Genomic DNA, 26,755 nt, shown 5'->3' on the forward strand with positions numbered 1-26,755 from the left:
TAAACTGTTTTATAGATTTTAGAGAGAAAATAATTGATCACTAATGAATGAAATGATAGGGACATGTCTTCAGTAGGTTTGAGTTTCAACACGCTCCTACATCGCATACCCTATCCAGGTATAACAACACACAAGTCCTTGGAGTCAGAAGACACTGAGAATGGGATCCTGGTTAAAAGGCCAATCTCCTCCAGTTCTCAAGGCAACTCTCCAAGACTCTAAGCTTCAAAAGGAGAAGAATCTTAGATACTTTCTTCACCTAAGAGGCACAAATACCCAGGAAGTCCTAGGCCAAGGCCTTCACACCAGGGGCGCCATCTTGGGGAGCACTTGCACACAAAAACACTCATGGGAGGGGAATGATACATGAGGAACGGTTTTTAGCTCTTAGAAATAAAGGAGAAACAAAAGAGCTATTGGCAAATTTGTTGCTCTAATTTCCCTTGTACATTGGTCAGTACTTCACTGTAAATCCAGGTGAGTAGAGCCACCTGAACCTGCAGAGAAAGCAACTTGGGGAGATCATGAAAGAGTCCTAGCTTCTAATTCTATTATGAACGACAATGATTGCTTAAAAGTATTAGGATATGAAAACAGTAAATGAGTCAATAAGAAACTATTAGTAGAGAATCTCCAATGCCTGGCAGCTAGGAGGACTGGAGTCAGGAAGGCTCGTCTTCCCAAGTTCATATCCAGTCTCAGAACTTACTAGCTGTGACTGAGCAAGTCACTTCACACTATTTGCCTCAGTTTCCTCAAATGTCAAATGAACTGGACAAGGAAATGGCCTATCTTTGCCTAGAAAACCCCAAATGGGGTCATAAAGAGTAAGACATGACTAAAAATGATTGAATAACACATTTCAAAAGCCAAGGGATAAAATCCAATCTGCTGTGAATGATTTTGCATTTGACTTTTACTTATAGTCACTGATGAATATAATGAAGGTAGAAGGCTGCTTCTAATATATTTTATTAGAGTTGACAATAAAATTAGAAACAGGATACTAATTTATGTATTTTAGAATTGGCCTTTTCTTTCGCCCAAATATAACCGAATTATATAAACAAATAAGGGATGTCCAGTTTAGCTCCCAGGGAGTGACAGAAGCAGCTGCCCCACGGGGTCAGTTCTCCCACAGAAGAACGGCCCAAGGGCCACAGTTGCTTTGCTGGGGATACAAAGTCAGCCAGTTTGCCAGCACTGCTCAACAAAGGCTTCCTTTGCAGCTTGTTTATTCTGGGTCTGATTCCCAGCGTCTTTTCCCATGAATCCTCTCCTCAGCTAAGTGGTTCAGTGGACAGAATGATGAGCCAGGAATAGGGAAGTCCTGAGTTCAAATCCAACCTTAGACACAAGCTGTGTGACTCTGGGCAAGTCACTTAGCCTCTGTCTACCTTCCTTATCTGTCAAAAAATGAAGATAGTAAAAGTACCTACTTCCCAGGAGTTGTGAGCACCAAAAGAGTTAATAGTAAATGCTATGCCAATGTTAGGTGTTCATATAATAAGACCTCCAAGTTGCCATTTTGACCATGCTTCAAGGCCTGCCAGTGCCATAAATAAGCATTTATGAAGGGTCCACAGTCTGTTGGGGGGATAGAGAAAACAGCATTCCAGTCCACCCCCCAGCCCCCTTTCCTGGGGTCCCTGGCTCCTCCTCATGGCCTCCTGCCCTTGCTTCTAGGCTCCCCAGGTCTGGTCCTCAGGTCAGTCTCACCACCCCCTCCCTTCCACTCCAGATCCACAAGGCCTTGGGCATCCTGCCCCTTTCTTTTCACTCAGGCAACAACCAACTTAATTTAAGCTCTCTTCTTACCCTGCCACCATGATTGCCATCAATGACCAGGAGGAAGAGAAGGAGGAAGGGAGGGAAGGAGAGAGGAGATGGGAGGAAGGAGGGAGGAAGGGAAGGAAGAGGAGCATCTGGTCTCTCCTCTCTCTACTCCAACCATTCTCCAGATATCTGCTCTGCTGATGCTGGTAAAGCACCACACTCAGACCAGGACCAAGGACCACCAGCTTTCCTCTAGGTTCAGCCTGAGTCACTTCCTCCAGGAGTCCCCCACCCCGGGCTGTTCCTCTGTTCTGCCCTTCACTTTGTGCATCTTTTCTATGTGCTTTTCATTGTTTCGGTATCCTTTGTTTTCCCCAACCCAGTGTAAGCTCCCTGACTATGTATTTCTGCTTCTAGCATCTTCATAAAGTGCTGGGTACAACTGTAAGAGTGATGCTGTGTCACTACCCCTCCACACTCCAGGCTCTAGTCTCCTTCCCCTGGCACAACACTGTCTGCTTTCTCTGGTCGCTATACTTTTAACTAGGCTGTGCTCCGTGCCTCCCTCCTCATTTCTACTCATCTGGATTGACCCAGTTCTTGATGAGCTCTGTGCTCACTGATATCACCGTGTGATTTTGTTCATCTTTAGTTTTCCGTCTAATGCTGTGGCTCAGCCCTCCTGCCTTTACCCCTAGCAGACTGGAAGCTCCCTGAGGGCAGGGACTGCTTCATGTCCTTTTTGTACCCCAGCACTCAACACAGCACCTGGAACATGGTAGATGCCTAGTGAATTCTGGGTGATTGATTTAGAGATATGAGAAAAGAGGGGTAAAAATGGAGAGGGGCCTTAAGGTCTATTCTTCTTTTATCTTTAGAGTCCCATCCCTTAGTCCAGGACTTGGTTTGACAATAGTTCTTAATAATGTTCCTTCCATCTATTCATCCATCCATCTGTTTCAATGCATCCATCCATCCATCCATCCATCCATCCAAATGCTACCTCTGGTCTATTTGGTGAGCAGGAGCTAGAATGACTGGAGACTAGATGACCAGATCCAAGGCCACTGAGTCAATCAATAAGATTATCAGAGACTAAACTAGTGATGTGGCCATGGTCTCCATTTGAACCATAAACTAAGTTGCCAAAATTTCTAACAAAAAACAAATTTAGAGTGAGATGGAAACATACTTAAAACAAATAGCAGAGCTGAACATCTGGTAGCTGGAATGCAGGAGGAGATCCTGGGGCCCATATACTGTCTCTAAGAACCCAGAGGTAACCAAACTGTAATTTCCAGCTGTAACTATAAGAAAGGGCACATGGTCCCAAATTGTGAACTAAAACATCTTAGAGTTGAATCTATTTATATTTCCTTAGTCACTTTTTTTCTTCCACCATTCAACCAATTTAATTCAGCAAGAATGTATTAAATCCTTATGCTGCAAGGAGAATAGAGGTCAGACATATAAAGATGAAAACACAAAAACCTCTGCCCTCAAGGGTCTTTCAATCTAGCAGGGGAAGTAAGATGTGCATGAAATTAACCAAGTGCATTGTGCTGGGGTTTGTTATCCATCCAGCCATTTTTGTTCTGTCTAGGCCAGGAGGTTTCAAAGTCTATAAGGGGTGGTAGGCAGGAGGAAGCCCTAGGCCTGGGGAAGACCAGGAAGAGTCTCCCATAGAAGCAGGAATTGGAGCTGAGCTGAGGACACCCCAATGGAGGCACAAAAGAACAAGCTGGGGAGGAGATGGTGGTGGGCAAGACTGGAGAGAGCCTCAGGGACGAAGGGGCCCCTGAGCTGGGTCCTCCTGGCAAGATGTGGAAGGAGACAGTGCAGTAGGGTGGAAAGGGGTCATTTTCTCTGACCCCTCTGATAATCTTCCTGGGCCTCAGTTTCCTCAGCTATAAATGTGGAGAGTTTCTGAGGTTCCATCCAGATCCAGATCCAGAGCTGTGCTCCTGTGAGTCAAGGTAAAGTTTCTCTTCTGGAACCTTCTCATGAGTTTGCTCACAGACCCCAGGCCTCACACTCAAATGGCTAGAAACTTGGAAATGGAAACCTGAAAGAGAAGAGAGATGGGAGGCCAGTGGGGTGGCTAGTGGGTCCTTGAGGACAGGGAGGGGTTCAGCATGAGGAACCCCTCCATTCTCCACCTGAGGCAAAGGCATCAAAGAAAGAAAAGGTATGAAGAAATAAATGAAGGACTTAGTCCTGTGCCCAAAGACTCCTCCCCACATCCAAGGGTCAGGAAGAATTCAAGAAGTCAGAATCTTTGGGGTACCCTGTCAACAATCAACTGGCCAAAGAACAAGCACCGATTAAGACACCAACTATGCCAGGTGCAGACATGTAACCATTTCTGCCCTCAGGAGCTTACCTTCAGAACAGGGAGATGAGGACATCTAGAAGGAGGCAGTGGAGAGGAAAGGGCATTCTAAAATAAGCCTCTATCCCCTATCTAAGAAAAAACCATCCATGGCAACGAGATGGAGACAAGGATCAGTAGGCTGGATGAAGATTGGTGGGGGTACCTGGGGGAAGGTGGGGAAGGGGGCCACAAGGCAGAACAGCCTGGGAGAGGGCAAGGATCAGGGCCTCCTCATCCTCAGACAGCAGATCCACAGGGAAGGGGAGGAGAAAGCAAGGTCAGCTGGGAGGGAGGCAAGGGAGGCTGGGCAGAGGGAGGATGATAAGGAGGCCAGAGAGAAAAAAGGGGGAAGGACTAGCTACTGAATAGCCTTGGAGCCTGAGGGTGTTTTTAATTCCATGAAGGTCTTTACCAATATTAGTCACAAATCTTTTAAAATAAAAAATAAACCAAGTAAGGACAATAGAAAGGGTGGAAAGCAAGAAAATCAGGTCACATCGTAGTCATTCAAATCACCGAGATGGAGCTGAGTTAGAGCTCCTGTCAAAATGATGACATTTTCATTTTTAAAAATAAAAATTGGGCTTGATGTTCTGTAACCAGACTCAAGGTAATATTTTAAAACAAAACTCCCAACTTTCTGAAGTCAATACACATCCAGCAAATGGACAAGGAGGGGATCTCTTCACCTGAGGCTGCTCGGAGTAACACTTGGACTTGTGCTTTGGGGGATCCTAGGCCTACTGTTAGAAGGGACCTCAGAGGCCATCTGGCCCAACCGCCTCATTTTACACATGAGGAAACCGAGGCACAAAAATTTTGAGGGACTAAGAACTGAAGGGAATCACTCAAACTATCCAGATCAACCTCTTTATTTTACAAAGTAGAACACTGAGGCCTCAAGCAAGAGAAGTGACTCACCCAAGGTCACTCAAGCAAAAGACATCAAAGGTGAGATCTGAGACCTAGTCTTCTGATTTCCCATCCTGTATTCATTTCACTGAGTAAAACTCATTTTAATAAGTTTTCACTTGACTAATATCCATCCCATCCCATCCATCTATCATCTTATTTTATTCTATTACATAGTTTTCAACATTCATTTTTTTTTGCTTTTTGCATTTTTTTTGGGTAAGATAATGGGGTTAAGTGACTTGCCTAAGGTCACACAGCTAGGCAATTATTATTATTTTTATATTTTTAAAAAAAGATTTAGGCAATGCAGTTAAGTGACTTGCCCAAGGTCACACAGCTAGACAACTGTTAAGTGTCTGAGGCCAGATTTGAACTCAGGTACTCCTGACTTCAGGGCTGGTGCTCTATCCAATATGCCACCTAGCCACCCTAGCTAGGTAATTATTAAGGGTCTGAGACTGGATTTGAATTCAGGTCCTCCTGACTCCAGAGTTTGTGCTCTATCCACTGTGCCACCTAGTTTCCCCCAACATTCATTTTTATAAGATTTTGAGTTTCAAATTTTTTCCCCTTCCTTCCCTCCTTTCCATCCCTCTTCCCTAAGATAACAAGTAAATTGATATAGGTTATACATATGCATTTATAACCATGTAAAAATATTTCTACATTTGTCAGGTAATGAAAGAAGTAGAACAAAAGAGAAAAATCATCAACCCCCCCCCCCCCAAATTGAAAATAGTATCTTCACTCAGACTCCATGGTTCTTTCATCACAAGTCTTGTTGAATTGTCTTGGATCATTGCATTGCTGTGAAGAGTTCATTCTATTATAGCTGATCATCACACCAAGTTGCTGTTAATGCACTGAACATTCTTCTGGTTCTGTTCACTCCACTCAACATCAGCTCATGCAAGTCTTTCTAGGTTTTTCTGAAATACACCTGCTCATTATTTCTTATAGAACAATAGAACTCCATTACCTTCATATACTACAGTTTTTCTGGACATTCCCCAATGATGAGGATTCCTTCAATTCCCACTACAAAAAAAGCTGCTCTAAACATTTTTTGTACATGTAGGTCCTTTCTCCTTTTTCTTGATCTCTTGGGACACTGACCTACCTAGCAGTGGTATTGCTGGGTCAGAGGGCAGGCACACTCTTACTGCCCTGTGGGCAGAGTTCCAGATCACTCTCCAGAATGGTTGGATCAGTTCACAACTCCACCAACACTACATTGTCTTTCAAGCTTCCCACATCTTCTCCAGAATTTATCATTTTCCTTTTCTGATATCAGTCAATCTGATAGGTGTGAGTTAGTACCTTAGACTTGTTTTAATTTGCATTTCTCTAGTTAATGGTGATTTAGAGCACTTTTCATCTGACAAAAGTAGATAGCTTTAATTTGTTCCTCTGAAAACTGCTTGTTCATATCCATTGCCCATTTATCAAACAAGGAATGACTTGTATTCTTATAAATTTGACTCAGTTCTCTATATATATTTGAGCAATGAGGCTTTCATCAGAAACATGTACTATAAAAACTGTTTCATCTTTCTGCTTTTTTTCTAATCTGGGTTGCATTGGTTTTGTTTTATAAAAACTTTTTAATTGAATGCAATCAAAATTATCCATTTTGCATTTCATAATGTTCTCTAAATTCTTTCCCCCTCCATAGATCTTTCAGGTAAACTATTCTGTGTTCTCCTAATTTGCTTAGGGGTAGCACCTTTCATGTCTAAATCCTGTACCCATTGTGACTTTATCTTGATATAGGATAGGAAATGTTGGCCTGGGCCTAGTTTCTGCCATACTAGTTTCCAGTTTTCTCAGAAGTTTTTGTCAAATAGTGACTTCTTCTCCCAGAAACTGGAGTCCATGGAAATATCAAACAATAGATGACTATTGTCATTGGCTTCTGTGTCTTGTGTACCCAACCTCTTCCAGTGATCCACCACTGGATTTCTTAACACCAAATTGTTTTGATGATTGCTATCCATAATATAGCTTGAAGTCTAGTACAGATGGGCCACTTTCCTTTGGATGCTTTCATTAATTCCCTTGATATTCTTGACCTTTTATTCTTCCAGGTGAACTGTTACTATTTTTCTAGCTCTATAAAATAATTTTGGATACTTTGATTGATATGGCCCTGAATAAGTAAATTAATTTGTAGAGAACTGTTATTTTATTATATTAGCTTGGCCTACCCATGAGTAACTTGATATCTTTCCTGTTGTTTAGTTCTAACTTGATTTGTGTGAAAAGTGTTTTGCAATGGTGTCACCATGGTTCCTTAATTTGTCTCGGCAAGACGACCAAATATTTTATATTGTCTACAGCGGGGCAGTCCAAAATGTGGTCTGTGGGCATGCAGCCCGAAGTGCCATTTTATGCAGCAGCTGAGCTACTGCAGAGTTCTCACTAAAAGGGCAAATCAAAATATATTGTCTACTGTTTCAATAAAAAACTTTTAAAAAGTAAGGTTGGACAGTCCTGGTCCACAATTATTTTGAATAGAAGTTTCCTTTCTATTTTTTGCCCCTGAGCAACATGCTATACTAACATGTACAGAAATGTTGAAGATTTAAGTGAAGGTTTTTAATATCCTGTAACTTTGCTGGGGTTGTTACTTATTGAAACTAGTTTTTTTGGTAGAGCTTCTAGGATTCTCTTAAGTATACCATTATATCATCTTGGAAGAATGATAGTTTTCCTAAAAAAAAAAATGGTAGCTTTATTTTCTCAATGTCTATCCTAATTTCTTCGATTTCCTTTTCTTCCCTTATTGCTAAAGTTAACATTTCTAATACAATATTCAATGACAGTGGTGATTATGGGCACCCTTGTTTCACTCCTGATCTGAATGGGAAGGCTTCTAGCTTTTTCCCATTATATAGTTTGCTGATGGTTCTTTTATTTTTATTTTATTTTTTTATTTTTAGTTTTTTGCAAGGCAAACGGGGTTAAGTGGTTTGCCCAAGGCCACACAGCTAGGTAATTATTAAGTGTCTGAGACCGGATTTGAACCCAGGTACTCCTGACTCCAGGGCCAGTGCTTTATCCACTACGCCACCTAGCCGCCCCTTGATAATTTCTTGAAAGATGTTTTCTGGCAAACAGGATAGAACTGTTATGGAAAGTGCCAACCACATCCAGAGAAAAAACTATGAATTCCAAATGCACTTTTCAAAAACTTTTTTATAGTTTTCCTTTCTTTCTTATGGTTCTTTTCTCTCCTTAGCTCTAATTTCTCTTTCATGTAACTAATAGGAATTATGTTAAACCCTGTTATGCATGTACCTTTTTGCCAGATCATTGGCCACTATGGGGATGAGGGTGGTAGAAAAATGTGGAATTCATAAATTTACAAATGGATGAATGTTGAAAACTACCTTTATATGTAATTGGAAAGATTAAATAAAATTTTTAATTAAAAAATGAAAGATTCTAAGGTATTTTTTTATTATTTTGTATGATCAGGGCTTTCAGGTAGTTCAGTAATTTAAAAATTATCTCCCCTGGATCTATTTTTTAGGTCATTTTGCTTTGTTTGACTGATTCTTGATGTCTTTTAGAATCATTAGCTTCCACTTCCAATTATAATTTTTAAGGAATTATTTTCTTCAGCTAGCTTTTCTATCTCCTTTTCCATTTGGACAATTTTACTCTTTAAAGAAGTTGTTTCCTTAAGTGGATTTTTTCCCCTTTCAATTGGGTCAACTGTATTTTTTAAGGAGTTTTTCTTTCGATTTTTGTGCTTCCTTTTCCAAACTCTTTTTTTCTTAATTCTCCTGCATAACTCTCATCCCCCCCCCCCCAATTTTTCTTCTAGCTCTCTTTATTTGATTTAAAAAAAATTTTTTTTGAGCTTTTGGAGCTTGAGACCAATTCACATTCCCCTTTGAGACTTCACAAGTGGGCATTTCAACATTGGGTCCTCTTTTGAGTTTGTTTTGATCTTCCCTTTCACCACAGTAGTTTTCTAGTTCAGGTCTCTTTTTTGTTTTTTTTCCCCTTAAGTGTCCCAAGTTTCTTGCACTGGGACCCAGGGGCCTGGTCATTGGCTTTTTGCAGCAGTCCCTGGGGCTAATAACTTCCCTTGTGCCAGGGTGGCCCAGCTAGTTGTGTCTGCCATAACCTGGGCTCCAGTGCAGGGCTGAGCCTGGACTACAGATCCTCAGCTGTTGATCTGGGCTGGGGTTAAGGGTCTCTTAAGGCTTGTTCAGGCAGGATCTACACCAGGCTCGGCTTCCCTTCTACCCAAGGGGGACAGACCCTTTTTGAAGTCCTGAATTATCTTGGGCTGGAAAATGGTTTCATTCTATTTTTTTTTTTTTTTTGAGGATTCTCTCTCTCCAGAATTCACTTAGAGCCTTGATGGAACACTGTTTCTGAGGGAAACTGGGGCAGTTCAGGCAACTTCCTGGCTTTTCCTCATCATCTTGACTAGTAACTTTATAGATGAGAAAAATGTTTTTGGAGAAGCATTAAAAATTCTGATTTAGGCAAGAGTATGTTATAAGAATAACAAGCTTCTCCTCTATTCTCAATGCTTCCTGCGCCCTCTCTGTGATGAGTCTCAGGAACTATCAGTGAGGAAATTTCCTCTATCAGGACAAGTTGATCTGTCCTTTGAACAGCTGGACCACTGAGAGGGGACTTGCTCAGGGCATCAAAGCTGGGAAGGGAGTCAGTGGAGTAGAGTGAGAAAAATTAGGGCTTTGAAATTAGAAGGTCCGGGTTCAAATTCCATGTGACCTTATCCAGTGTAAGTCCCATGACATCTGTGGCATCATTTCACCCTTATGTGAAATGAGGGATCTGGACCAGAAGGCCCCGAATCCCTTCCAGCTCACTCTTGAGGACCGTGAATTAGAGGTAGGTCATGAAGCCCAGGCTTCCTGACTCAGGGGCCAGCTCTCTCCAAATGCACAATAAGCTTCCAATTGATTGTCTGCTGATAAGGAGCAATGAGAAGAACAATTTGCTCACTGAGTAAAAACCATTCCAGTTATAAAGCCTCCTCTCCCACCCCCGCACAGCAAACAACACGGCTTCTCATTTAAAATTGCAGCCCCACTTCTGCCTTTGAAAACATGGAGAAGATACTAGCAATCAGCCAGAAACTGTAGGATTAGAGACTTTATCACAGAAAGGAATGGCATGAGAGCCTAAACAGACCTAAAGAAAGGTGATCCAGGCTCAAAAAAGGAAGACTTGGAAAGGGAGAGGGAGGGAGGAGGAAGGAGAGAGGGAGAGAGGGAGAGAGGGGGGGGGGGGAGAGAGAGAGAGAGAGAGAGAGAGAGAGAGAGAGAGAGAGAGAGAGAGAGAGAGAGAGAATGAATATGAGAACTTTTTTTGGGGGGGGGGGTAGAGAACATACCTAAACCAGGAATTATATATAAGCAATGTTGAAATGTAGCTACAATAAATGCATAGGTTTTCCAGATCCCTTATGCTTGAGTCGGAATGGCGGCCGAGTGCCAATGAGGGCAACATTGGTGCCCTGGCCCTGGGGGTGTCAATGACATTCAGAGTCTGGGGTCAGTGGGGCTGGGGGTGGGCTCTAAGAGCAGCCAGACCTGTAGAGTTGGGAGCCACATGTGTAGCCCTGAAGACTAAGACTCCTTCAATCCCTCTGCTCCCTGGGAGGGAGGGAGAGTTCTGGCCAGGCTGAAACCGGATCCTGGCTGCTGTCTCCTCTGATCTCTGAGCTACCTCAGAGCAGTCTCCTTTTCCTCGGACCCCCGAGAGCATCCAAGCCTCACGCATCTTTAGTCTTCCCAAAGGCCAGAACCGAGCCAGAGGCCCTCGGAGTCACTCAACAAGCTTGGGCATCCCTGGCTCCTTCGCCGCCCACGCCCCTGCAGCATCAAAGGCAGCCCAGAACTTGGCCACATGCGGCTTCTCTGGGGTCTGTGACTCATTCATTCAAAAGTCAGCCAAAAGGGTAGGGCCCGAGCAGTGAAGACTTCATTCAACCCACCTCCTCCACCATCTACAAAATATTAAGAAATGTGAAGAATTTTGAAGAGGTTGGGTACAGAACAGTAAGAGAGCTGAAAAAGAAGGATGAAACAGAGGGAAGAAAGGGGGGAGATGAGAAAGGAGAGGGAGGAGGGAAATGAGGAAAGGAGGAAAAGAGGAGGTTCAGAGAAAGAGAGAGAAGAGAAAAAGGGAAGAAAGTGGAAGAAAATAAGGAAGGAAGAAATTCCTTCATTTTTCTAGAGCAGAGGTTTATAAACATCTTTTTTGCATCATGAACTCCTTTGACCGGCTGGTGAAGCCAGTGGATACCCTTCTCAGAATGACAATTTGAAAAGTCCAGGAAATCAATTATATGGAAATAGTTATCTAGACATACATATACACTTAAAGCATGCATTCCATAACACACACACACCCATGTTTGCCTATGTATATAATGTGTGTGTGTCATAAACTCATGATCTAGGAGAACAAAGGCAACCATGAGGGTCACTTTTGGGGGAGAGGGGGCAGAGGGGGCAGAGGGTGACTGTGCTTATTTTTCATTTTTTGTTTTTGCCAGAGAAAGACAAATAATCACAAGATAGATTTTTTCTAATTAGTCACATTAGGTTTGCCACTGTTTATGTGCTCACTTCTCCAAATTAGCTTATCTAAGCTAATCAGCTCCTTTTACAAAAGTGGCAACTGAGACATCTAGAGGTGAAGCCATGTGCTCTCCAAGATCCACCCCCCAACCCCCAGCATACTTCCGTCCTTCTCCATCCTTCCTTGGTGCTCTCCCAGCCCACTGGCCACGCCTAAGCAGCTTCTCAACTGCCCACAGAAATGAAGCGTGCTGCATGTGGAGTCCTAGGAGTTAGCACACCATGATGAATGTAAAATGAAAAGTACAGCATGGGGGCAGCTAGGTGGCACAGTGGACAGAGCACCGGCCCTGGAGTCAGGAGGACCTGAGTTCAAATCTGACCTCAGACACTTCATAATTACATAGCTGTGTGGCCTTGGGCAAGCGACTTAACCCCATTGCCTCGCAAAAAACAAAAACAAAAACAAAAAACTAAAAAAAAAGTATAGCATCAACAGACAGGTAAATCTTTATAAAAGCGACACCGAAGCCATCCCTGCTCTTTGGTTACTCCACTTGGCTGACAAGCTCCTGGCCTTCTCCCTCGATCAATGGAGAGAGACTATCAATCTTGTCACATCTGGCTCGACATGGGCACCTGAATGCCCAAAACAAAATAAAGCAGGTAGAGGAAAGGCCCCTGTGTTGTTTGGAAGCTGACTGCTCCAGGCCAGATATATGGCTGTCCAGAGTCCCGAGACATCTCTGGGGAGACTTCTATTAACAGGCTATATTATACCATCTCTCATGACCTAGAGTTGGGAGGGTCCCAACTATCCCTTTGAGGGTTGGGGAAATTGAGGCTGGGAGCTTAGGTGCCAGGGGGCAGGAGGTGAACCCAGGTCCTCTGTCTTCCAGAGACCCACCCTCATTCAGCAGGAGGTCCTTGGACATTCTCATTTCAGCTAAGCCCTTAAGGTGGGCAGTCACTCGATAAGACTTAGGGTCCTGCGCCACTTCTGACCCATCACCTCACCTCTCTAGGCCTGAGGCAACTTCCTGAGGCAGAGATTCTTAAACTGGGGTTACCAGAAAGGTTAAGACCACCTGCTCTTAGGCCATCAGATCAGAGGAGGCATTGACATGCACTGGTAGTAGAACTTTCTTCACCTGGGAGTTCTTGATAAGATCGTAGGTCCAATCTCTCTCTTCTATCTGTGGGACTTCAGGAGAAGTACAGAGAACCCCAATACTGTGTCTCCTTCCAGATGTCTCTCCTATTTCAAAAGGGAGCTGCCGCCCCGTCCTATGGTCCAAGGGATTTCTTTCTCATCTACCGTTCCCCTTCCCAACAGGTAAGAGATATCTGGTATAACCTGTTTCTTTTCTGGTGAGCTCTAAAACTTGCTATTCTTGTAATAATGCATTGAGGCTGAAACAAATCCCAGTTCCCTCTCATAATGATTATCTGGAATGACCTCAGCACCACCAAGCTGTCCTGTCTCAGCAAGGGCTCCATGGTCCCCAGATCACATCCCCCCCCCCCCCCCCGTTCTCTGGCTTGGTTAACCTTCTGACTCCCCTGGCTGCTCCATTCCTCTGAGATCACCCCATTCCTCCACTTCTCTCTCTTGTTAAGTTCAATTGCATTAGAGCCCTGTTTTGGGATCTATACCCCATGCTACTTCCTTTGGAGGGGTCCCACCTGCATATGAGATCTGATCGTCACTTCAAGGTGCTGGAAGGATCCCAGGAGAAAGGAATATGAAAAGCACTCAAAATCTTCAAGTGATATATAATGTTGGATACAGTTCTCATCACCATCATATTCATGAGGGATATGGTGCAGGAAACCCTGAGTGACAATCCTCCCTCGGCTCCCAGCCTCGGCACGCTTATCTCTAAAATGGGGTCAACAACAGTTCCTCTCACTTAGGATTGTCAATAGAAATACAAGGCTAACCACTATCAGTATGTAGACATGAGGCTGTCACCATGGAAACCACCAAGCCCTCTGGACTAATGTTCACCCACACAAGACGCCTTAAAAGGCTGAAGGATCATTCCTTACAAGTCATGAGATCCTGGGCCTCAGTTTCCTTGTGGAAAAATAAGGGACCTGCTGTGGAAGACAGATGAGAAAACACTCTTCCTCCATTCCCATCCTTTGCAAAGGTGGGGGGGGGGCACGTGAGTGAAGCACCAAATATAATGTCAGATTATTTTTGATATGTTGGTTAGCTTTGCAGAATGTCTTCCCCCTTCTCTTTTATTCTTTGTCACAGGAGAAACAGGGGAAGGAGCCATTGGGAAATGTCAGTGATATAAAATGAAAACCTATCAAATACAATGTATTTTTAACAAATGATGAAGAAGCTCTTCCTTCTGGCTCCCAATCTATGACCCTGGTCTTCCCTTCCTATTTTCTTGGCTTTTCCCTTTCCATCAATAACATGAACTTCACATTTGGGTCTTTAATAAGTAATATATTTAATTCTCCTTTACAGATCAGAGATAGGAGGCAACGTTCTGCATGAATGTTCTTCTGGCTGGATTCCATGGAATACCAAAAATGGACATTATGGACAAACTCGTTACAAGCCTCAAGATGTATTTTCCTCTTCCTCAACTTATTTAAACAAAAGGCCCCCCAGGTCCCTCTCTGGAGCAGATAGCTGATCTGTCCTTGTGCAATCTGACGTCAGAGAGGCAGAAACCACCCAAACTCTCATGTGAAATCTTGGAGCCTCATCACAGAGGTATGAGGCAGACAAACCTTCTACAGATGAGAAGATAATGGGAGATGGGGAGGCAAGAACTACAACAAAAAACAAACCTCCCTGGCTAGAAGAAGGCCCAAGGTGGCCCTGGCTCTCAGCATTCCATGGACCAGGAGCCCACCTGCCAAACTGGTCAGTCCTTGGGAATCTTGCCTGTACAGGAACCACATTAACTTTACCTCTAGTTTGTCTAAAGAGGACCTGAGCAGATCATTATTTAGCACTTTCAAGGGTAGCCTCCCCTGCCTTGCCCCCTGCCCCCAGCCTCTGCAGGGACCATGAAGAAGGAGGCTGTCTGCTTTAAGATATGAAGGTCTGGTCCCTAGAGTGACCACCAAGCGATAGAATGATACTAGATGGCTTTGGAAAACTAGGGGGCAGTCCAAATCTTCCCAAGAAGGAGAAATCTTTCTGAAAAATACTTCTCCTTTTTTTGTGGATAGAAAAAGGGAGGGACGAAAATGATTACTCCCTGCAGAGGGAAAAAAAATCCCACAGGCAGCTGAAGGAAAATAGCCCCCTTTTAAATGACAGCTCAATTCAGAAACTGCACTGGGGAAAATGTGTGTATAAAACTCAATTACATATTTGAAAAGGGGGCGTGAGATGTTTGGAAAAACAACTGCTAATGGCCTCAGCCTCGGCAAACCCCAAACAAGCTAACCTTTAAAAAAAAAAGAGTTAAACACACACACACACACACACACACACACACACACACACACCCCCCTCAATAAAATACACACATTACAGAATGACGCATTTTCTTCTTTTCAATAGGATCTTTTGAGCCCTAATATGGCCCCAGAGCACCCCTTTAACAGCAAAATAAAAATAGCAAATCAAAAGAACGCAGCAACCTTTTCAAACAGAAACTTGCCAGGAGTTATATTTATCAAAGCCAATCTGTCGGCCTCAATTGGACTTTTCCTGCAAATTTTTTCTACCTGAGTCAGTGCAGACACAGTTCAGGATTCAGAGAGAAACTCTTCAGTCTCCCCATGACACAGGAATGAATGCAGGTGGGGTTGGATATAGTTTATGGAGAAATTTCAAAAATGGGGGGCTTGGGACATTCCCATCCCACCCCCTGCAAGAAGAATGGAATCCTTTTCTCAGGATCATAGCCTCAGAATTTGGGGGCCAGCAACTCTAATCTTTCCCTTTAGAAATGAGGAAACTGGGGCCCCAGAGGTGAACCCACAAGGGCAATGGCAAGCCCAGAGTCCTACAGGTAAGGAGGGCTGAGGGTGAGACTGAGGCGCACATCCCATCGAGTCAGGCACTTCATTCACTCAAAGACAACAAACTAGATTTCAAAACCAAGGATCTGGCAAGAACAAAATAACGGACACAGAGGTAGAGATACCAGCGTAGATTGCCAACGATAAAGTCCTGAGGAGATCGAGATAAGATGGAAGAAAGTCCTCTGTGTAGTGCAGAAGGCTGGAGAAAATTGGAAATGCAACATTGCTACAATCCCCAAAGCTCAATAAATGTCCAAGACACCCAAGAAAAACAGATGATCCCAAGACGTGAACAGAAAGTAGCCAGGCCAGACTAAGGACAGATGGATGGCAGCAACCTTTGGATCTCCCTTGTCTACGAGGGGAATTTGCACCCACAGCAGATGTCCAAAACTGGGGAAGGCAAAGGGAAAAGTCTCTTCTAAGGAGACCACTGGACACTGAGCCTTCAGACTTGGGAGGGCAAGACCAAGCCTAGCCTGGAGAGAGAACTCTGGTGGACACACAACACAGGCAGCCGGGTTTTGTTTTTGTCTTACTGAACTTGCTTCCGTCATGACTAAGATGTTTGTGTGGGAAATAACAAGTGGTTGGCATGCATGTACAATTCTAATGGGATAGCTTGGGCATAGTAATGCTAATTAAGCTTCCTTGTTCACCACCTGCAAGACATCTTAAATACCTCCTGGCAAGCCAGCTTCTTTCCAAAAGGAACTAGATGGCCCTCAAAGCAACCACTTGTCTAGCAGCAGCACCCCCTATTTAGGAGGGCAGCATGACCTGGAGGGAAAAGAAACCGCCCTCCCCCTCTTTTTTTCAAGTGGAAAATCCAAGGCTTATCATTGTGTTTCCAAAGGTAAATAATCTACCCCCTCAAACTGAATTTGTTTCTTGGCAGGCCAAAGAAGCATTTTCATGGATCCTAGGATCACTGATTTCAAACTAGAAAAAGCCTCAGAGGTTGCTAGATCCCCCCCCACCCCCATTTTACAGAGGTAGTCTCAGAAGCTCAGACACCTAAAGCCACTTGCCTACAGTCATATAGCTACCAGGTGTCAGGAGTGGGATTTGAACCCAGGTCTTGCTGACCCACAGTCTGGTTCCCTATCCAATATGAAAAATAGCTAATTGGGCAAAGGCAGGTGTAGATGGAGAAAAACTGTCTGCAGTTAAGTTGGAGAGGACACTCAAGGCCTCCTTGACCCCTAACCAGAAAGTGACCAGGCTTAACCCTCCTCAGGCTCCTTTTCTCTTCTACTCATTTCCAATCAGTAATGGAATCTCTTTGAACAGCAGTTCTTAAAAGGAATTTGCTCATTGCACAAGTGTTCTTGTCCAGAACAATCCTAACTGGAGGGGCTCATAGGCAGCAGCAAGGACTGTGGTGCCCCCCTCGAGAGTCATGGTCTTCCAGCACTGGTTCTGTCTCCATAGCACTCACTCAAAGGGACCATGGGGACTGTGGTCTCTTTCCAGTGGCCATCATGGTTTACCCTGTATTATCGTTCTTTGAATGGGTCTCATCCTAAAAAAGCAACTGATTATACTCCCACTATACCAAGAGTCCAGCCCCCGGGGAGCTCCCAGTCATCAAATGGGGTGCACTTCTAGGGCAGGGGGTCCTGTTATCTTGAAGCTCCCTCAGTATCTGGCCCAATTTGGTGCAAATGGTAGACTTACAAGTCTTGGTGAAAAGAAGTATTAATGCATAATTTGAGTCAAAAAAAGTATTCATTCTTTTATAAGTTTATTGAATGAATGAATAAAGATTTTTTTTTTAAGCTTGCCGTGCTGAGCACTCATTGCACCTAGGCCTGGAGTGCCATCTTAAAAAGAACGACAATCCCTGCCCTCAAGGAGCTTATGTTTTGATTTCAGGGGGATGGTGACTAGTGGGGGCTCTTGGCTGGGAGAGTCATGGGGATGATGAATTAGACCATGGCCCCATAGCTGGTCAGATTTCCTATGATGCTACACAGCATAGGGAGAAATAGGGTCAACTTTTTGGGTCAAATGAATATTTTTTGAAGGTAGGTGATGAACGTCCCATTTGATTTCCTAATGCTGGGTCTGGGAGAGTCCCCTTAGGCCTTAGTTCCTGGTTATGTCAAGGATAACTGCATTGTTTCCTGCAGTCGGTCAAGAAGAAAATCCCCAAGGAAGTAAAGCAGCAAAGGTCCACCCTCTCTTCCAAATCAAAGCATGCTGGCTTACCTGGAACATCAATTAATCTCTTATAGACATTCAAGAAGGCTGCCTCGGCTTCTTTGCTTCTTTTGCTCAGTGCATCAATCTAGAGGGGGGACAAAGAAAAAGATCTTAGACGTCTTGGAGGAGTCACTGAAAAATCATCCCACCACAGTTCCCAAATCAAACAGGCCAAGTGCCCCCGCCTGGTGGCAGCATGATTCAAACCTCTGTAGGAATGATGCTAATAGCTGATAATAATAAAAACCATGTTGTACGGGGCAGCTAGGTGGCACAGTGGACAGAGCACCGGCCTTGGAGTCAGGAGGACCTGAGTTCAAATGTGACCTCAGACACTTAATTAATGACCTAGCTGTGTGGCCTTGGGCAAGCCACTTAACCCCATTGCCTTGCAAAAACCTAAAAAACACAACAAAACAAAACAAAAATACCCCTCAAACAAGTTTGTGGTTATTCAGTTGATTCAGTCATTTCTTTGTTTCAGTCACTCTTTGAGATCCCATTGGCAAAAATCCTAGAGTGATCTGACATTTCTTTCTGCAGCTCATTATCCAGATGAAGAAACTGAGGTAAACAAGGTTAAGTGATTTGTCCAGGGTTGTCTCACAGCTACTGGGCTCTGAGGCTGAATTTGAACTCAGGTCTTCCTGCCTCCAGGCCTGGTACTCTAGCTAGCAATTATGTAATGCCTACTAAATATCAGGCCCTGGGGCTATCACTTGTACAATAATTATCTCTTTTAATCTTCACAACAACCCAGGGAGGCAGGTGTCTTATCCCCTCTCACAGATAAAAGAACTGAGACAAACAGAGGTTAAGTGATTCACCCAGGTCACACAGCTAATATCTGAGATCAGATTTGAACCTGGGTCTTCCTCAGGATCCCTGTTCTATGTATACACTGCACAACATAGCTGCCAAAACATCCATAAACAAAATTTACAGACTCTTCTTGCCCAGGAATAAGTTTTCCACTGACTCAAAGTAACTGGAAGTTACAGAAGTAGCGATACAGGAGTAGTTTGATGCTATGGTCAAAACACTGATCAGCTGAAGGGCTGGCTGCAAATGGGAGAAAATGTGGGCAGTGGGATTTAGAGTCGGGAGACAAAAGCTCAAGGTTGTCTCTACTCCTGGGAGACCCTGGGGAAGGGATTTCCCTTCTCCGGGCCTCAGGGGAGTTACCTGTAAAACGAGGGCCATGGACGCTAAAGATCTCCTGGCTCTAAATGCTAGGAGCCTATGAACCACTGCCCAAAGGCCTTGCCCACAACAAGCACCCCCCCCCCCCCCCGTGATGGTGAGGACCTCATCAAACTTCTCTCCTGCCTGAGGCCTCTCTTTTTCCCTTCTCTCTTGAATGAAGAGTTTGGATCCATCATCCTGCAGGAAAGGACTCCATCAGCTACAAATCTCTCTATGGCTCAGTGACCATCATCATCTCAGCTCTCTCCAGGCCCTTGGAGCTGAGCTGCAAGGGGCCCTGAGACCCTTGGCCAATTCTCTCCTTGGATAGTGGTAAGGGTGGCCCAGAGAGAATCTGACCAGAAGTGGTCTCCACCAGAAGTGGTCTCCTGGGTATCTGGTTCAGCTCCTCTTCCCCTGAGGGTCCCAGAAGAAAGGAGCTATGCAGGGGACTCCACAACCAGGGTGCATCCCACCATGGGAAGCTAAGGCAGGAAGCAGAGGGGCTCCTCTCAGGCTCTGTATGACCTCAATGGTGAAACAGGGCTGACAAACTGAAGTGATTCCTTTCTTTAGCAACTCATGGCAGTTTGGTTACTTTGAAAGGAATAGTTCTCCAAGAGAACATTGAACACAGCTACAGCCACCTTATGTGATGCTTAACCATGATAGACTCAGCTCTTCTCAGCAATACAGGGATCAAGACAATTCCAAAAGAGCCATGATGGAAAATGCCATCCACATCCAGAGACGGAACTATCTGAATGCAGATCAAAGCATACCATTTCCCATTTTAAAATTTGGTTTTTTGTTTTTTTTCTTTTTTTGTTCTGGTTCTTCTTTCACAACATGACTAATGTGGAAACATGTCTAACACGACTGCACATGTATAACCTCTATCAGATTGCTTGCTATCTTGGGAAGGAGAAACATTTGGAAATCAAAATCTCAAATTAATGCTGAAAATGATCTTTACATGTATTTGGAAAAAATAAAATACTATTAAGTGAAAAAAATTTTAAAAAAGAAAGTAGTGGTTCTAAATCCTTAAAAAACCAATAGTATGGTAGAACTCTTCACTTAAAATGAAACTTAAAAGTTATAAAAAATTTTTAAAAGATACCTTAATGGGGACAGCTAGGGGGCACAGTGGATAGAGCATCGGCCCTGGAGTCAGGAGGACCTGAGTTCAAATCCAGCCTCAGACACTTAATAATGACCTAGCTGTGTGGCCTTGGGCAAGCCACTTAACCCCATTGCCTTGCAAAAAAAAAAAAAAAGAAAAAAAAGAAAAAAAAGAAAAGAAACCTTAATGTCTACTATGAATAGTATTAAATAACATAAAACTGATTTAGAAATTCAGACTAATTTTATCCAATAACAGTAACATACCTAATAATTACCTAATAATAGATTTAGTGGGGATGTATTTTTTTGGCTATCAACTGATTCAAATTTGAGGATGATATTAGATTCTGTTAAAATTTATTGATGTTTTTTATTTTTATCACTTAGTAAATATTGGTTGGTTGCCTGAATGATTTTTTGTTTTTAAACTATAGCAATTTCTGGATAGAATACCTTTATATATGTATACAACATGTCCTTAAGTCAGTGAAACTTCCTTGTTTACTGCAAGAAAGCTTAAGTGAATGAAACCAACACATACACTGTGGGCTTCCCTCCAGTCTGGGCAGCCGCCACTCCTTCCTAGCAGGTAGGGCAAAGCCTGGATCTCAATTCCCTTCCCACATGCACCCATAAGGATGGAACAAGAAATTCAGCCTGGGACATTTCCATTCAAGGAAACATCTCCTGGAAAGAGTGCTCCTTTCTAGCAAAACAAACCACAACAAAACAGAACTAAGAAAGCTGACGGTTAGCTATCATTCACACCCACAATCCTCCCCTCCCCAAGTAAGAAAGTGGGTCCACACAGGCAGGCTCTGATTGACTTAGTCTGATGGCCAAGTCTGCTCATCCCCATTCATCAGAACCCAGCTGCTTCTCAGCTTTCCCCTTTCCTTTCTGTTGTTCAGGTTGTGTCTCCATGGTTGCCTTGGTTCTGCTGCTTTGATTCTGGATCAGTTCATTCCAGCTGGCCATGATTCTCTGAATTTCTTTCATGTGTCCTTTCTCCCATCACAGTCATGATTGTATCCCCAGATTCTTGTGACCCCAGACAACGGCTGTCATGAATATTGTCATCCGGGGTACCTGCCAGACTCATTCACCTTCTCCGAGTCTAGTTCCAGAATTTCTCTCTGGATCGGAGGATATGTTGCCATTACTGTTCTCACAACAATTTACTCATGTTCTTGTCTTCCCCAGACCCTCCAGGGAGGCAGCAGGTGGCTCAGAGGACAAAGGGAGATTCTGGCCTTTGACAGTTATTAGCTGTGTGACACTTGAGTCACTTAAGCGCAGTTGGCCTCAGTTTCCTCAATTGAAAAATGGAAAAAAGAAGAGCACCTCGCTCCCAGGATTGTGGGAAAAGATCAAGCAAGCTAATATTTATAAACATCATCACCAGGACCAGGTGACACATAAATGTTGATTCTCTTCCTTTTTCATCTTTGCCAACTGGTTGGCTCTAAGATGAAACTTTGTGATGTTACCATTTCTTATTATTAGAGATCTGGACCAATCTTTCATTTGGTTGTTGATACGTTTGAATTCTTTTGAAAATTCTTTATATCCTTTGACCACAATAATGGACTCAGAAAGCTCATTCATTAAATGTCTGACAACATTTTTCAACACCCCCAGTTGATAGTCGCTGAGGGGATTGCTTCAGCTTGTTCCAGCTTGATTAGGATTTTTGTTTTAAAACCCACTGTTTTGCTTGTAAATGCTTTTGTAATTTTGCCAGAACCAAAGCATTTTATGTGTGTATTTTTTTTTTAATTTGGTAACATCCTACATGAGTTTTTTGGGAGTTCTCGAAGTAAAGCCAACTCACAGATAACTGTTGTATTAATGTTAGTGCTGCTTCCGTGTTTGGGGCTTCGGATTTGAACTCATTTATGGGTCTCTGGCACCATCAGTATCTCGGCTGTTAAAACTGCTTCCTAGTCCGAGTCCTCAACTTCCCAATTTTTACCCGAGATGAGAGTCAGCATGAGCCAAGTATAAAATCTAGGGGGAAAACACTTCAATGCAGCTGGTGCCCTGCGTTGCTGATCGCTGTCTTCATAACACTGTGAGGTCAGCAATAAGAATAGGACGCTATTTAACACACACACACACACACACACACACACACACACACACACACACAGAGTACAGTCAGACAGACAAGAAATTGATTGGCACCTTCCATTATTGGGCACATCCAGTGACTGATTGTCAATCAATGAGAGGCCAATTTTCTGGCCACCTCATTGATCTCACCTGTCTCCACAAGCCACTGCCACTGCCAGCCAAGAGATGCTTCTACCATATGTGATGGTCTGACATTTCCACTCAGCTATTCCCAGGACCCCCAAGACCTGCTTCCTGGAACCCCAGGGCTGCCCAGGCCTCCTTGAAAAAGCCCTCGGGTGGCTCTCTCCGTCTCCAACCAGGAAACAGACCGTGCAGCCTGGATCCTTGGGGCCATGAACAAAGCACCTCCAATCACTGGTGGGGCCAATCACATTACTCGCCTTACGTAACCAAATTGCTGAGTTTGTGGGGCATTTTTACAGGATGTGGTCGCTCCAAGTATGCAAGATGCTACATGCAGGAAGTTTGCATTTGCTCAGTAAAAGGACATGAAATTACATATTCTTTGTGTCCCCCATGCCACATCCCCCCTCCCCCTGCATGAAACGATACTCTTTGTCTCCATCCTTATTAAAAAGGCATGAGGATAAATCTTAATTATAGTGCCTCTCCTCCGGACTTCAGTCAGAGCCTACGTAAGCACCCACGATGAGCTCAGTTTGTAACCCTTCAAAGCTAGGAAACGATGACTCAGGCCCAAGGACCACGGCTCCTCCATCTGGACGGGAAGGGGCCAACCCTTTCATTTCACAGGTGAGGAAACTGAGGCCCAGGAGTGTCTTCATGTGAGATTTGAACTCTGGTCTTTTGGACCAAATTGAATCCCCTTCCTGCACTTCCAAGAAGAGCAGAGAAAGTATTCAGGAAACTATCTGAGGCCAGATTCAACTCCTGTCAAACTCTATAGCTGCCCTTCTTTGTATTATACCCTATAGATTCTGATAGAACCTTCTCAGATTCATTCAAAAGATTCCTAATACTCCAGTGGTAAAAACACCATTAACATCATTATTAGAGCAACAAGCCTAAGGCTCATATAAACATTGAAAATGTTCCTCCTGGGGTCCCTGAGGCAGGCCTTCCTGACCCCAAGCCTGGGGCTCCCCTTCCACCAAGTCACCGAGAGGCCAGTGAGAAAGCCAAAATCCTCAAATGGATATGTCTGAAATTTGAGGTTTTCTTCAATCCCAACCCCCCATTTAAGAATTTGGATGGCCTCTGGGTGTTTCTGAAGTTGGGAAGTGGAAGCCCAGGGTAAAAGCATAAATGAACCATATGGCTTCTGCCAGGCAACTGGGCTTTCAGGAGAATCTCCTAACTTAGGAGTTTAAATTAGAGATGAATATTTTGCCCATCGTGCCCACCCACTCACACCCTTGAAATAGTTTCAGGGAAGCAACAAGGATGTGTATATTTATCTAATGGGAGAATCTGCCAGAGCTTAAGAAGCAACCCCCAATTCCTGTTGAGCCCTTAGGGCCAAATTTGGCCTTTTCCTGTATATAAAATCTTTGTCTATCTTTTTAGAAGTTTCAAAATAAAGATCTGGCTAAATTAGGCAACGACTTTCTTTGACACAAGCTAACAAAAAAGTTGAGGGATGGATGAGTTAGCGTATGCTTTTTTAAAGAGTTTGTATGTCATTAAGGCTGTATTCATAATTGGGAAGATGGAAAATATGGTTTTTCTTCATTAAAAATTAGTACAGAAATGAAATGAAATCTTAATACTTATTAATTGTCTGCGTTCTAAAATGAGATTTAAGAAGCTATGTTTTTTCCCCCCTCTAAAATGTAATGCCCTTTGGAAGTTTTCTCAGGCTGGAAAACGTCACAAATCACAACAAATGATGTCCCACGTCTCCTGCCACAAAATCCCAAAGGCCAGTCCTTCTCATCTCAACCATACGTACTATTGGCACAATAATCTGCTCTGCAGGCCAATTACAGATGGAAAATTGATGGGGGGTCAGGAAGAAAAAGTAGACCGAAGAGAAGGGAATTTTTGAAAAACAAAAATCAAAATATTGACATCTGCTTAAATGGAGATTAATTTTGATGGATGAGATGGGACAGTCCTTCATCCACAATTTTTCCCAATGAGCAAACTTTCTATACCCATAGAAGTAGGTCCCCCATATTGAAATTTTATTATAAATTAGTTTGAGGACAAAGAGAGTTTATGTAGTTTTGCTGGGGTCACCTAGCCAGGAGGTGTTAGAGGTGAGACTTTCAGGCCTTCCTGCCTCTGTTGGACACATGCCTCTCATTAATAATGGAAGTGTCTTGAAAGCCCTAAGTCCCAGGTTGGAGATGGGCTTAAAGAGGGGCTAGGGAAAGACTATATAGTTCCACAATCATGATTCAAGACAGGTTTAGGCACCATTCCCCTCCCTTAAAAGAGGTGTGTTAAGTGTCTGCCGAAAAGTCTGATGTCCCCAGTCTAATTTTTTTTTTTTAACAGTCTTTTCTTAGAAACGGAGCACCATAATTAGAACTTGGACAGAAGAAGGGATGAGCCAATGGTTCCTCCCCTGTACACAGAGGTGGGAGATTATGGGTGTGGAGCATGATATAACCATTAGTATCCAGTGATGAACTGACTTTTTGACTGAATTGCTTTTCTTTTTTATTTTTTGTTTCAAAAAATGATTCATCAGATTGGGAGAAGGGAGGCATTTAGAAAAGAAGATGATATAAAGACAAAAGAAATCAATAAAAATTAAAAATTTTCTTTGGAAGGGGAGGGAGAGAAAAATATTTGTTAACTCAATAAATATAATTTAATTTCAAAACAAGCAGTGGGTTTTAATAGACTTGTCTATTAGATTTGGAGTTGGAAGAGGCAGTGGGTACCAAGGAAAGGGCATTGACCTTGGAGTCCCAGATCGTGAGTTCAAAACCCCATGTCACCCAGAAGAAGCTCCCCACAATGCTCCTCTGCCTCAGTTTCCTGTTCTGTCTCTACTCTTTGCTGTCCATGAAACCTTTTCATCTCTAAAATCTTTTCTAACTCTAACATTCTCTGATCCTACAAATCTCTGATCTATGACCTTAAGAAAATAAGGAAGTAAATAGAACCACAGAATTTCAGAGCCTTGAGGGAACCTAGAAATAACCTATCCAGAGTTTCCGGAAAGGGTCTGATTTGATCCCACAGCAAAAGGCTGATTTATAGGGTTGGAAATGGGGGAACAGAAGAACTATTGAAATCGTTGACCATTAGCCTTAGGGGATAACACACAAGCCAGAATGCAAGGGGAGAGTTCCTCACGTTCTCTTGGCCAAGGCTGTCGGTGGCAATGGACAGACAACGGCCATTCTAAAGGAGAAAGGCAGGTAAATATGGATTTTTCTTTTTTGTGGAAAGGCAGACCAGTCTGAGGATGGAGAGCAGACCTGGCCATCGTGATGACCTGAGTGTAAATCTTATCCCTGATGGGCCGAGACTATGAGCTGGAGGAAATTTTAGGTCTATATTAGCAACAGCAAGTTTTCACTCAGGATTCTCCCCAAAATCCATCTTAGGAGACCAGCCCCCCCCCCAAAAAAAAACCCCAAGGAAAACTGACCTCACTTTATAAATTTATTTATAAAATGTTTATAACCCTCCCAAGAGGGCAGAAGTTCCTTGTGGGCAGCAGGTGTCTGCATTCTGTCTTTGTGTCTCTCATGCTTACATCTTGATATCTTAGGCCTTAAAAAAAGCCAAAGATTGACTAAAAACATGATATAGGAACTTTGAGACAGGAAACACAATGATCATCCACCTATTTTACAGATGGGGAAACTGAGGCTCACAAGTGAAGTAAAGGAAGGTCATCAGAATATGGAGCTGGGAGAGACCTCAGAACCACATTGCCCAGAATGTAGAGCCTGGAGACAGGAAGGCCTGAATTCAAATCTAGCCTCAGACATTTACTTAGCTGGGTGATCCTGGTCTTTCCCCCCCAGATCTCCCTGTACCACCACCCCTTTGCTTTATGCTACCCAACAGGCTCTACCCCTAAAATGAGCCAGGTCTGGATACTTAAACAAGTCCCTTCTGATCAGTGGAGGCCCTTGGGGCTGGGCTTGGTGATCACAATTATTTTACACCTTTTATTATAAAGACTTGTAAAGTCAGCACAGACATAATGGTGTGTTATATTGGTTCATACTTTTACCATTTATTTAAAAGATATTTTGAAATTAACTTTCCTATTGGCCTCTGATGCTCATTACTCAAGGCTATGGGCATGTCTCTTGGGTCCTCAGTTTCCCCACCTGTAAAATGAAGGGATTTGGACTTGATGGTTTCTAGGGTCCTTCATAATTCTGGATTTTGGGAGATGAGCATCCCCTCAATAGTGATAACTTAGGTTAGTCAATTTTTAGCCTTCTTTGACCAATAAGAAAAGTAACAATTTATTTAGCTCTTGAAGGTTTGCAAAATGCTTGACATATTT

At 43.3% G+C, this 26,755-nt stretch overlaps 1 protein-coding gene across 3 annotated transcripts in view; it reads right to left on the reverse strand.

Annotated features, from left to right (window-relative positions):
- Positions 1 to 26,755, reverse strand: part of CUX1 (cut like homeobox 1) — a 407,456-nt gene that overhangs the window by 193,367 nt on the left and 187,334 nt on the right. For all 3 annotated transcript variants that reach the window (XM_074189479.1, XM_074189480.1, XM_074189478.1), the window contains exon 4: positions 17,863 to 17,941. In XM_074189479.1, coding sequence (XP_074045580.1) covers positions 17,863 to 17,941 — 79 coding nt within the window. The remainder of the gene's footprint in view (positions 1 to 17,862; positions 17,942 to 26,755) is intronic.

Source organism: Macrotis lagotis, chromosome 5, assembly GCF_037893015.1.
Source record: "Macrotis lagotis isolate mMagLag1 chromosome 5, bilby.v1.9.chrom.fasta, whole genome shotgun sequence".
NCBI classification, from domain to species: Eukaryota; Metazoa; Chordata; class Mammalia; order Peramelemorphia; family Peramelidae; genus Macrotis; species Macrotis lagotis.